This window comes from Crotalus tigris, unplaced genomic scaffold (assembly GCF_016545835.1).
Source record: "Crotalus tigris isolate CLP2741 ecotype Arizona unplaced genomic scaffold, ASM1654583v1 scf7180000024362.2655971311:6658466, whole genome shotgun sequence".
Taxonomy (NCBI): Eukaryota; Metazoa; Chordata; class Lepidosauria; order Squamata; family Viperidae; genus Crotalus; species Crotalus tigris.
In genome coordinates, this window is record NW_024100530.1 from 4,008,406 (window position 1) to 4,022,348 (window position 13,943).

The window sequence follows — 13,943 nt, forward strand, 5'->3', positions numbered from 1 at the left end:
TGCTAACAAATCTATTTTGACTTAGGCAGGTCAGAATAAACTCACAATAATTGTGCATGTTAGAGACCTACGCGCATATCTATGTATGTATGGAAATGGGTAATGTGAAGTATTCAATTGGGTATCTATATTTTAACTGGAAATGAGCCCAGACAGGAGCAACTAGATATCAGAATCTATAAACTGTTATAGAATGGAGCTCCCTGTTTTGCTATAAGAGCAATGCTATCAGTAACTTGGGAGCATTTAGACCAGGCATTATTAAACATGGGCATCCAGATTATAACTCCCCCTTCTGATACTTATGCCTTGAATAATATAAAAAAAAAATAGGAAATGTTACCATGGCTTAGTTAACAGTAGTGTCCATCTATACCACAGTTTTTCTTGTAATCTTAATAAGATCTTATTAATTCTTAAGGTTACAGGCTGGACCTTGGAGATATAGAAATGGTCATAAAACATAAGATGCCCTTTAAATTCATATTGTTCAATTCTACAGTTTTGAACATTGGTCAGTGAAGGAGTAATTTCCGTTCCCATTCTACCCATAAATCTGCATGATTCTAAAAGTTTTGTGATCTGACCTACCATTTTACCTCAAACAAAGACAACCCTAAATTTATTTCTATCCCCAAAAGCAAAGTAGGAAAGATACTATATTCCCAATGAATCTAAAATGATGTTCATATTTTAAAACAATATTTTAAATATTGTTTCGGTAAAAAAAATAAGCTTTTAAAATAAATATAGGAATTATGTGTGCATGGGAGTACAAAGGTGAAATAGATGTGGTTTCAGCATCTGGCAGGATCTGGCTAACTTAATCTAGGCTGGAAACTATGCAGGACTGGTTCTGGTTAGTACTTTGCGGGAGATTATGAGGAAACTTCAGAATGGAGGCCAAACTGGGAAATCAAAAATGATCCTGAGAGAAAGCAATGGCAAGCTACCTATATAATGCTGACCAAAAAAAACCTCATGGATGGATGGATCCATGAAAGCAATAAGGACTGAACTCAACTCGAAGGAGCTTTATCTTTTATGTTGTTGTTGTTTGTAAAGAAAAAAATCCTCAGAATGATACCTCGTATTGTCTTTTTTTCTTTTTGACTCCAGCAACTTGATTATGAAACCAAAAGAACCTACAGCCTGAAGGTGGAGGCAGCCAACATATATATTGACCCCAAATTCATCAGCAATGGGCCATTCAAGGATACCGTGACTGTGAAGATCAGTGTTGAGGATGCTGATGAGCCCCCCATGTTTTTAGCACCATTATACATCCTCGAAGTGGAAGAAAATGCAGGGCCGGGTGCTCCAGTTGGACGGGTACATGCCAAAGACCCTGATGCTAAAAACAGCCCTATAAGGTATGCTTATAACAGGCAATGATGCCTTAACATAGAAAATGCTGAAATTCCCATCAATAATAACTTAATCACTTGCAATGCAATAATAATGTGAAGTACTATAGCAAGGGTCTTCAAGCTTGGCAACTTTAAGACTTGTGGACTTCAACTCCCAGAATTCCTCAGCCAGTCCTGGCTGGCTGAGGAATTCTGGGAGTTGAAGTCCACAAGTCTTAAAGTTGCCAAGCTTGAAGAGCTCTGCACTATAGGGAGGAGCAATTTTACTTTTTCCTCTTTAATTACCAAGCATAGCAATTTCCAGGCATAGTTAGTAGTATGAATGTTAAGAAGAAGAAAAAAAGTCTGATGATCCTGCACAAATGTTGTGCAGATACCTAAAAATAACAGTGGGTGTGATGTGCATTGACAACCTATAGGGGGATATAGACATTTTTAATGATTATTTGTTATTTGCATACACAATCATGACATTAAATATTTTAGCCCTAGTGTACTGTCAATGTCATCATTGAAAGCATTACAGATTCAACAGTCTCAAAAGTTGTATTTTCCAAGGTACATATCAATCATAAGATTTCAAATGCATAAGAAAAGTCCACTTCCCAAACCTCTTCTATCTGATACTGTGATGGCATGTAGTGGGTTGGATTCCTGGAAGAAAGGAGATGTATTCCAGAGGGATAAGAGAAACTGAGTTTAGATAGCTTACATGAGAGAAAGAGGATGAAGATCGAAGACAGATCCTCCCTAATAATTAGTGTAGAGGCAATGGAAGAACTCAGCTTGGGAGAATCCCCACATGTCATTTTTGGCTTTGGGCCTGACATCAATCTTGACAGAGTAAACACTCTACTATCTGTATCTACTATATACTCAGTGTATGATTAGGGAGGGGCTATCATTACCCTCTTTCTCCATAGCCCCATCTGGTCTCCATTGTCTCACTTCTTGGAATCCAGCCTACTACATTCCATCACAGATACACTGATCTAAGTAGCTGGAAAGAAAAGAACGGATATCTGGACCTCAGATTTTGTAAAATATATAATCCACCATTATTCAGCCAAGCATTAAGAAAATAATCTAGGAAGACACATGAATCCAGCATACACTGCTCTTTGCAGCAACTAGAATTTCACTGTTGGAATGCAAGTAGTTAACTCCTAAATAAAAGATAAAGATTTCCCTGTCCAGTCAAATCCTAAGGTGTGTGCTCATCTCTGTTTTTTAGCCAAGGCAGCCAGTGTTGTCTGAAGACAGTTTTCCATGGTCATGTGACCAGCATATGCCAAAGGCACATGGAAGGGTGTTACCTTCCCACCAAAGTGATACCTATTAATCTACTCGCATTTCCATGCTTTCATATTGCTAGGTGGCCAGGAGTTGAGGCAAGTAACAAGAGCTCACTCCATCATACAGTATTCAGATCTTGAACCTAGTTCAGCTTTTCAGTTGACAAACTCAGTGTCTTTAACTGCTGAGCCATAGCTCCCCTCTAGCTACTAAATAGGACATAGCATTTGCAGCCAATGAGCTAGCACCATTGCAATAAACTGGTCTGCTTTTAGCAATATATAATTATCAGTTTTAATATTAGCAATGTTAAAGCGATTCCAACTATTTTAAAATGACATTTGAAAAATATTAAAATAGATTCTGAATAAGAGCTCTTGAATAAGATATAAGGCAGCTGACAATTAAGTCACACAGAAGAGTAGGAAACTGTGACATTGAATTATAACTCTCGGCGGCTCCAGCATAGTCAGTGTGAACAATGCTAGAATTGCAGTTCAAAATCCTCTGAAGAAGCACATCATGGATGAGCTGATGAAAATCAGACCATTGCATCAAGTTTTTCCCCAAACACTACAACATGAATTATTCCTTCCAGAGACATTATTACATCATTGCTTGCTTTCATTTGGGATAAACAACGATAGAATATGTGACAAGAAAACACATCCAGTGGCACCAATGTGTGGGGCATGTGGAGAGAACACTAGATAGGATACTACTTTTGTTGGCAAATGGAGACCTACACAGTTGAGAGACCAGAATTTTATATTGTGGCTTCTTTGCCATTCTAGGTCCACATATTAGAGGAACTGCTGAAGAAAGGTATTTTTTCCACAGACATACTTTCCTGCTGTGACATATAACTTTGCATCATGCAGGATTCTAACATATGAACAGAGGCATGTCACATATTTATTCTGTATAAAGACCTTTGCTCATTTGGGATCCAAGTAAAATGTCTATGCCCACCGAATAGTTGAATAACCTTACCTTTACAAATAGTCCCTACTACCAAAAGCAAAGAAAAACAAGACATATATTGCACTTTACTCATGGGTTGTTACTCCATGCTACTAAAAAAGAGCACAGTGTTTCCATTTAGAAGTGATCTAGTCATTCTAATTAATATTTTCATCTTGCTAAGCATGTTCCCACCAAGCTATTCTTATAGTAATCTGTGCTACGCTGTTTGGGAGGCATTAAATGAACTGAGGACAATGAACAATTCTCTTCTAATAACTTCATTTGCATCCCCTTTTAGATATTCAATCGATCGTCACACTGACCTTGACAGATACTTCAGCATCAGTCCAGAAGATGGCTCAATTACAACCACAAAAAAACTGGATAGGGAAGAAATAGCCTGGCACAACATCTCCGTGTTAGCATCAGAAGTTCGTAAGTGTTCAAAAAATAAAAAACCTGTTCTAGTATGCACAACGGTCCCCACTTTTGAAGATCCCAATATCTTTGGGACTGATATTTAACCTATGGTCACTTTCATTTCGGATGAGATTTCACATTGGATCTGAGATAGAATAGAATAGAATAGAATAGAATAGAATAGAATAGAATAGAATAGAATAGAATAGAATAGAGCTGGAAGGGACCTTGGAGGTCTTCTAGTCCAGCCCCCTGCTCAAGTAGGAGGTCCTATACCATCTCATTCAGATGATTGTCCAGTCTCTTTTTAAAAACTTCCAGTGAAGGAGCGCCCACGATTTCTGGGGGTAAGCTGTTCCATTGGTTGATTGTCCTTACTGTCAGGAAGTTTCTCCTTAATTCCAAATAACTTCTCTCCTTAATCAGCTTCCAACCACTGTTTCTCATCCTTCCCTCTGGTGCTCTGGTGAACAAGCTGCCTTGTGGCAGCCCCTCAGATACTGGAATACTGCTATCATGTCTCCCCTATTTCTTCTTTTCTTTAGAGTAGCCAAGCCCAAGTCCCGCAGCCATTCTTCGTACATTTTGGTCTCCAAGCCTTTGATCATCTTAGTTGCTCTTCTCTGATTTTTTTCCAGTCTCTCAACATCTTTTTTGTGATATGGTGCCCTTGGTTGGGTTATAGCTTGAAATAAAAGGTAGAAGGCTGCTAAACCTGTCTACTTATAGGAATACAAATAGACCTTGACTTATGACCACAATGGAGCTCAACAGTTCCGTTGCTAAGCGAAACACTTAGGTTTTGCCCCATTTTACTATCTTTCTTGCCACTGTTGTTAAGTAGATCACTGCAGCTGTTAAATTAGTAATGCAGTTGCAAAATGAATCTAACTTCCCTATTGACTTTGCTTGTTAGAAGGGGACAAAATGACCCCAGGAGAAGATAGACCAGTCTCCCCAGTGAATTCTGTCAAGTAATTATCACCTGACTCCATGACCATGGATGTGAAGTGAAATTAGGCAGGACTAAATTCCTATAATGCTTAACTTCATGCACATATATACAGGCATGTATGGATACCTGCATCCTGGCCACTCAAACCAATCTCAGATGGGGGAATCATGCATTTCAAAAACCGAAGCCATTTAAAAGAAAGTCATCCCTTGTTTTCTATTAAGCCCATGCTTGATCAATATATTGCTCAATAACTCATTGCCACAAATTCATCTGGATTTCCATAGACCCAAGAGGAACAAAGAGGTAATTTCGGATAAAGCAACCTCAGCACACAATTGTTGACTGCTTGATAGAGCAGCCACTTAATCTTTTTAATCCTGTAGCCGATCAATTTCTAGTTTTTGGTGGGGCAGGGAGAATAATGCTATGCTGATCATCAATCTATCCCTCTCCAGTCAGCCAAAATGCACATCAAGTTCTCCAATTTGTTAGTGTTCAGTTTCAACTGTACAATTTTAGGCTTTCTCTGGAACTGGAAGCTGTGTAACCAGAGATCCAGGATGTAGGTATCTGATGCATACGTTTATTGTAAAAAGCACTATATGTAAGGCATTAAGAAAGAAACCCAGGCAACCCTCCAGCATAAAAAGGACACTTGATTCATAGTTGAAGCCAGTGCTTAATCTTTGTACTTTTTGCTTCTGACAACGAAGTACAACGGGACTGAGGGTTTCTATTTTTGAGTGGGAGAAAGAGCTTCTACACCTGTCCCTTGTTATGATGATAGAGTAGACTGATTTTATGCTGCTTGTTTCTGACCTTGCCAAACTAGAAAGCACGCCAAAGTAAAATATTAATGAGCAGAGCTTTAAAAAATTATCCAATTTACATGGTTTATTAGTGGGAGGGTCTGATGATGCCGAACTCATTAATTCTGATAACATTTTACTAATCTTCTACTAATACCTAGAAAGTTGCTGGTCATGTTTATATTATATATTGTTAGTTGTGAAGTTGTGTCCGACCCATCGCGACCCCATGGACAACATTCCTCCAGGTCTTCCTGTCCTCTACCATCTTCTGGAGTCCATTTAAGCTCACACCTACTTCTTCAGTGACTCCATCCAGCCACCTCCTTCTCTGTCATCCCCTTCTTCTATTGCCCTCCATCTTTCCCACCATTAGGCTCTTCTTCAGTGAGTCCTTCCTTCTCTTTAGATGGCCAAAGTACTTGAGTTTCAACTTCAGGATCTGGCCTTCTAAAGAGCAGTCAGGGTTGATCTCCTCTATTGATCGCCTTGCAGTCCAGTGGACTCAGGAGTCTTCTCTAGCTGTACCCAATAATTTATCTGTTGGGCAGTTGGCTCTTTCAGTGCATGAACTCTCCTCAACTCTCCTCTCCTCCCCTCTCTTCTTCTCTCCTCCCCCGCCATTTCCTGTTTTGTTTTTGCTTTTGGCAGAAAGGGAGGCATTCATTTTGTTTTTGCCATAGATGCAAAAAAACCAAACATTCACAAAGTTTGCAGGATATTTCCTTTTAATGAGCCTTTCTGGGAGTTTTTCCTCTACCACTGAGAAGAGAGTCTAATCACTTACTATCAACTGAAATCAATCATTTGAACAATATGGTTAACGAGCAGAGATATCTTAGTTAGTCCCAAACAGACCCAGGTTTTTTTTTCTGGTTTTGTGTACGCCAGGCTAATCCACACATTCATTTAAGGGTGTCATGTGAACAAAGTCATTGACAATCTGGGTATCCGAGTTATTGCTCCGTGAGGATTACAAAAGAAAGTTGAGTAGGTCAAAGGCTGAGAAAGGGTCTACTTGAGACATTTGAAGTAGAAAAACCAAACAAAAACAGACCGACAACTTTGTGCTGTGTGCTATTATGTTTTCCTTTTCAATAACTATTGCAGATAATCGGCACCAGGAAGCCAAAGTTCCAGTAGCAATTAAAGTCCTTGACCAAAACGATAATGTCCCCAAGTTTAAGGAGCCCTATGAAGCTTTTCTATGTGAAAAACCCCAGACAAATAAGGTAAGCTTGTCCAATTTCTCTTTTCTTCCTCAAGATTGTCCATTTTGAAAATCTTTACAAGTTGTTTTATAGATGGCATTTCCCAACCGTAAGGCTAGCCAAAATGGGTTCAAACATCTCACCCCTATGCTGGAAATGTACAACAGCAACAGGTTCATACTACCATATGTGGTGGGAATGCCCAAAGACCCATGAGTATTGGAACAGGACACAAAACTGGTTGAGGGATATATTAACACTGGACTTAGAGTTAAAACCCGAACTCTTCTTGTTGGGAATAACGACAGAAAAATATGACAAGGGAACAATCTACCTGCTACTACACATCCTGACTGCAGCTAGGCTTGCTTTAGCGCAAAAATGGAAGAGCAAGGAAATTCCCACAGAGGAAGAGTTAATACATAAAATATTAGCATGTGTGGAAATGGACAGGCTCACAATGATATTAAAAGACAAATGTGGATCAGTTTATTATGAAACCTGGGATAAATTTTACCACTGGAGGAATTTGAAGAGGACGGTCGGGATTAAAGATGAATGTTAAGATAGAAATATGTTATTTTAGAACAAGTATTGTATATAAAACTTAGATGTATATGTAGAGATGAAGAATTGATTGTAAAAAATGGAATAATCTGATAAGAATGTATATATTGGAATGTCATGTTAAATCCAATGTTTGTTTGTTTTTAACTGTATTATAAATAAAATTTGTAATTTTTTTTTTAAAAAAAAGATTGTCCATTTTGGTTTCTCTGGGCAGCCCGTAGAAAAAAAGGAGAAGCAGGAAAAGTAGGCCAGGATTTATGCTAGGTTTCAAGAAATAAATGTAATGATGAGCATCTCTACTAAATCTGTCTAACTGATTGGTAGTAGCAACAGTGGGAAGACTATTCTTATTATTGTTACTACAGGTAGTCTCCTACTTACAATGGTTCACTTAGTGACCTTTTGAAGTTACAACGGCACTGAAAAAGGTGACTTATGACTGTTTTTCAACCTTTGTAGCATCCCCAGGGTCACGTGATCAAAATTCAGACATTTGGCAACTGACTCATATTTATGACGGTTGCAGTGCCCCGGGGTCATGTGATCAGTTTTTGTGACCTTCTGACAAGCAAAGTCAATGGGGAAGCCTTTGACTTAAGACTTAAAAACTGTGTTACTAACTTAACAACTGGGGTAATTCGCTTAACAACAGTGGCTAGACAAGTCGTTAAATGGGGCAAAACGCGCTTAACCAATGTGTCACTTAGCAACAGAAATTTTGGGCTCAACTGTGGTTGTTAAGTCAAGGACTGCCTGTATTGAACTTCTCTGAAGCCCTATGGTTACTGCCTTCTTATCCTAAAACATGAGTGATTTAGAAGGTGCTTTGATTGAAAGTTTATTCTACATAGCAGATCCCAACATGGGAAGTCTAAAAGTTGAGGCAGGGAGGGGAGACTTCAAATGCATACTGATAAGTGCCCTTTCTTTCCAGCCACTAATTACCATTTTCGCAGAGGACAAAGATGATACAGCCAATGGGCCAAGATTCATCTTCCATTTGCCGCCTGAAATGATGCAGAAGCCCAATTTTACTCTCAGAGATAACCGAGGTTTGTACTTATATTCATTATATAGGATGGGAGGAAACTAATTATCCTTGCACTAGCTTTCCCCCCCCTCATTAGCCATGACTGATTTTCTGCAGCAATGACTTAGTGTGGGGAGTGAGTTTCACCAAAATACATAGGATGCAGTAAAATACAACTAAAAACCTTAAAAATTGCTCTGGTGGTTTTGTTTTTTTTTTGTTTTTTTGCTAGAAGAATTCTTTTTGATAATTTCAACTGGGAGTTGAAAACCACATATCTTAAACTTGCCAGGGTTGAGAAACATTAATAAAGGAGAATATTTGTAGCTCAGGATCAAAATGAGAGGTCTTTGGTGCTCTCTGAGCTTGTTTTTTTTCCCCTTTGCAGATGTTTCATTATCCAAATTAAGTAACATCAGTGCTAGTGATGTTATCTATCACTGATGATGTTACCTAGTTTGGGTAATGAAACTCTGCAAGAAAACAACTGAGTTCAGAGACTACCAAGGACTCCTTGTTGAGAAACACTGCTCTAAATGAGAGGGCAAAACACAACCAGGTTTTCAGAATTCTCTTACTATTGTATATCAAACAACTACAGTTCCAATCTCATTTGTGTGGCCTTTTCCTGACTTGCCCTTCCTCAAATGACAGAAATTGTTATCACACCTATTTTCCTTTTCCCTTATTCACAACCCAATATAAAAGATACCAACAAATTCAAAAAGATTCTGCTCTCTGAATTTTATAGCTAATGAAGACTGGAGATAGATGGCAAGTTGTTGGATGTTTCAAATGGTACAGCTTTTAAAAAAGCAAAATGGTACATGTTAAAATGTTCTTACCAAGTTTTGTCAATCTACCCTCTACTTCATACAGATTTCATGTAGTTATTAAGAAGACTGATAGTGACAAAACACTAGAGCAGTTATTATGATCTTTAGTGGCATTTTATGCATTTTTGCAAAGCGCTCTGAGCTGTTTTTCACAATTTCACTGTTGCCCAGGCTTAAAGTAAATGAAACGATTGTAGGAAGGGTTATAGACAGGGGGATGTATGGATGATGTATGGATGGGACAGAGACACACACACAGAGAGATGATAGGTAGGTAGGTAGGTAAATAGATGATAGATAGATAGATAGATAGATAGATAGATAGATAGATAGATAGATAGATAGATAGATAGATAAAGAGAGATGACAGGGAGATAGACAGATGATAGATTCACTTTACTGCAAATGTACTTTAGGAGTTTTATAAAAGAACTATTGGATACCCTTTGCTAGGGTGCTAAGATAATCCATCAAAAACTAGAAATAGAACTCCCCCCCTTCCCAATTTATCTTAAATCATGATTTCCCTTCATAAATGGAAACACATTTGAAATGGAGGAATATTTCATCACACTACTCTACAACTCACACAATCCTATACATGCCAAGTCAAAATAAGTTCCACTTGATTCAGTGTGGCTCTCTCCCAAATTTGCGGTTATGGCCGTGCATCTGAGGAACTGTTGATCCCCAAAAATGTAAGGGCTAAAATAGAAAAGTAATATTTTTTTAATTAAGCCAGAGCTCAATGGTGCATTACTTGGCTGTTTTTCAAATGTTTGTACCAGCTAGTTTCCAAATACATTTCCCCCACCCCCCAAAAAACATCCCCCTCACAGATCGTGGATAGCTATAGACATCACCCTCCCACCCACAGCATTCCTAGAGGCCCTGTGGATTATAAAATTTATTCCAGAGCTTCCCCAATCCATTACAGAAACAATGGTTCTATCTGAGCCAAAATTATTCTACTTAAAGTTATTTGGGAATGTCAGGGATGTTCTTGATTGTTCATATTTGATTGATATCATATACACCCTGTTGACACTAGATGCAAGATAGGCACTTAGGCTAGACATATAGCAATGAACAATTGCTACATTGATCCAGCAGTATTTATTCTGCAACTTTAGAAGAGTTTGTGGTTTGAAGGCAAAAACTAGAAACACATGGTGAATTTTATGTTACCATTTGACTCAAAATACGTCTTTTTTTTTTAAAAAAAAAGCCTTTTAACATGTTCATCCCACATGAAACATGAAAGCTCAGTCTTTTTACTTGATTTAACGTTTGGAAAAATTCTTTATAGTAAACCTTCATTTTACTTCAAATATTGTTGGGAAATGTTAGAGAAGCCATCTTTCAAATCAAGTATCTGTTATGCAAGTACAACAATCTAAATCTAACACAGTCCAAAACTGAGGAACTAAGAGTATAAGACAAAGACAATTTTAATGTAAAATTCTGATTTTTCCTCTATGAAAAATCATAGTATTAGTAAGATATCAGAAATCTAATCAATGCATTTACACAATATCAGGTAGGATTTGAAAGATCATATATATATATATATATATATATATATATATATATATATATATATATATATATATATATATATATATATATATGAACAAGAAAAAGAATCAAGAACATACCTGACATTCCTTCATTTCCATTTAGCTTCCTTCTAGCACAAATTTGGCTCCAGGCATCTACTAGAATTTCAATGAATGGAGTGTGCAATTCTCAATTGCTGTGTAACAATCAATAAGGTTATGCCAAAGACTCACTCAGAGATGAGGTTCATAATCAGTTCAATAAACTCTTCAAACCAAAGGGAATTTCCTAATCAGATGCAAAATTCAGACAGAATCCCTGAATTGTATCGGAAGATTCTTTTTTTTTAAGTATACAGGCAATTAAATCCACCCTACTCAATACTTTGGATCAAAGCTTTTATTGGTTTGGATTTCCGAATTGATTCAAATCATTGTATTAGCCAACTGAATGAAACATATGTTCCTAATTTGTCAGAAGCAATCTGAACACTCTTTCTGGTGGGTGCCACGGGAGGATGTTTTACACTGAACCAGATAAATAACCGGCCAACCTTTTCAGAGATCAAAAGTTTAAAATGAAAGAATTTCACCTTCAGCTATCAATAGCTTCAGATTAAACAGTCAAACCCACCCCATTTGCCAATTAGAAAATTGCAAATAGTACATATAAGAGAGGGGTAGCTTAGATAAAGCTTATCTTCTGATTGTCTCAAAGGTACTTTTTTTTCAAAAGGCAGATAGATAGACAGACAGACAGATATTTTTCCTTGAGGAAGAAGACATTTTGAGTCTCATCTAAGAAGTTTCATCAGTTCTGTCTGGATACTAGTCAATTAGTCAATGAATCCTTCCATTCCCACCCTCCCTTCCAATCAGAACTGATGAAACTTCTTGGATGAGAAGTGAAATGTCTTTTTCTTCTAAAAAAAAATAGTCCAGTTGCCTTTTGAAAAAAAAAAAACACCTTTGAGGCAGCATGACTTGGATATCTATGGAAATTCTCAGTCATCTAGATCATGGTTGTCCCAAAGGTGTTTTTTCAAGAGGCAACTGGACTTTCTTGTTTTTCTTTGAAGACATTTCACTTCTGATTCAAGAAGCTTCTTCAGCTCTGACTGGAAGGTGGGGAGGAATGAAAGAATTAGGTTGACTAATTGATTAGTATCCAATGGTCCAATGGTATCTATCATTTTTGTAACAGACCATTAAACATTTTTACTTTTTCATTAATTGTTTGGAAGATAATTCCAATCAATGGAAAATAATTAATGATAGAGTCATTGTAACATCTAGCTGCCTGGTTTATTTTTAATTTATGGAAGTCAACCTTGACTATTGTGAATCTAGAACTTCTGTATTCTATCTGCAGGTTATATCTAAGAATTGGTTATAGGAAGTCACATACAAATAGAGCTGAGTTCAAATAGTCTTTGAAAATTCTCTACCAGATTTCTGGACAAAAAGCCCCCACCTTTTTAAATTTTAATTAATTACCTTTTAATTAAGGAAAAGGAGAAGATTTCCAACAATTTCTCAATGGTTAGATTTTTCCTTATTACCACTACTAAAAATTTCCCAGGGAGTTGTGGGAAGTGCGGAAGTCAGGAAGACTAGAGATTATTATTATAGTGGTAAATTTGACATTCCCTCACATTTCTTGACCATCAACTAAGTAAATAATTGCTCTAATGTTATTCCCATAAAATTTTCTGAAATTCTCTTCATTGAAAGACATTTCTATACTAAATTCTCTTTTATTAACCTTGCTGCCTACCTGTTCAAATAGAACTCAGAAGAAATCAGTAATGACTACTCCTTAACAGGATTAAATCATTGTGTGAATCAGACCTTAAATTTAATCAAGCTGCCTTCTTTTGTGACTTAAAAAAAAATGAGGTATATGTTCATAGGCTATTGAAACTCTTGTTTTACTGACCTTCAAATTCTTTGCTACTTTTTTGCTTTCTGCATGACTACCATCAATGATATTAGATCTGGTCCAAAGAATTGCATTTCTCCTCTAGTTTAGCACTTAGTAAATATAACTACTTACAATGACCTTTCCTTGGTTCACTCTATCTTCTTCCATCCAAAATACACACACACACACACACACACACACAAACACACAAACACATTTCAGTGACAATAAAGCAACTGGAAGTAGCTTTCCAGGTTGTTCAGAGGAAAACTAAAGGTAATGAAATAAAGATTTGCAGATTGAAAGCACAATAAATAGATAAGAATAAATAGAAATAACAGCAACCAATATACAAAGAAATCTTTAAGTCTTTTTTTTTCAAATTTTCAACTATATGAAATGTGTATTTTCTTTGTTTTCTCCCTTCACCATCCTGAGCAGTGGTGGGATTCAACCAGTTCGCTGTGGAAGTGATTTTCCCTGACCTGATAGTTCGGTGGTTCAGATAACAAGCTGATTATACATCAGTCATTTTCATTTTTTTAGTTAATATTGGGATATCTGTCACTTCCAATCTTACATCAAGCTTCCAGTTTTATATACCAAAATACTATGTGTGGTAACAGTTATACCTTGCTTCCATCTAAAGAGAGTTCTCATGCTACTATAATGCAAACACGTCTCCATGCTCTTTCCAGGGAGGTATTTCTTTTTTACCATAAAGTAAGAAAAGAAACGACACTGAAAAATTATCTAGCCAGGATTTCATGATATAAGGTCTCTTGCTTCAGCAGAATACCAGAGTATTTCTCCAGAATGTTATAGGGTCTCCTGCTTTAGCAGAGTACTTGAAAATCTGTAGAAGATCTCTGTTATTCTGTATCCTATTCTGTATATATCAAATATTTGATAATGCAGAAACCTAGCTGACATAGAAGCCAGTGCATACGTTAACTACGTGTGATGGTTTTTATTCTGCAGACAGTTGGACCTG

The 13,943-nt window shown here is 37.1% G+C and overlaps 1 protein-coding gene across 4 annotated transcripts in view; it reads left to right on the plus strand.

Moving 5' to 3' along the window:
* Nucleotides 1-13,943, plus strand: part of CDH11 (cadherin 11) — a 109,419-nt gene that overhangs the window by 89,375 nt on the left and 6,101 nt on the right. For all 4 annotated transcript variants that reach the window (XM_039327542.1, XM_039327541.1, XM_039327540.1 and 1 more), the window contains 4 exons: nt 1,120-1,373; nt 3,931-4,067; nt 6,930-7,051; nt 8,535-8,652. In XM_039327542.1, coding sequence (XP_039183476.1) covers nt 1,120-1,373; nt 3,931-4,067; nt 6,930-7,051; nt 8,535-8,652 — 631 coding nt within the window. The remainder of the gene's footprint in view (nt 1-1,119; nt 1,374-3,930; nt 4,068-6,929; nt 7,052-8,534; nt 8,653-13,943) is intronic.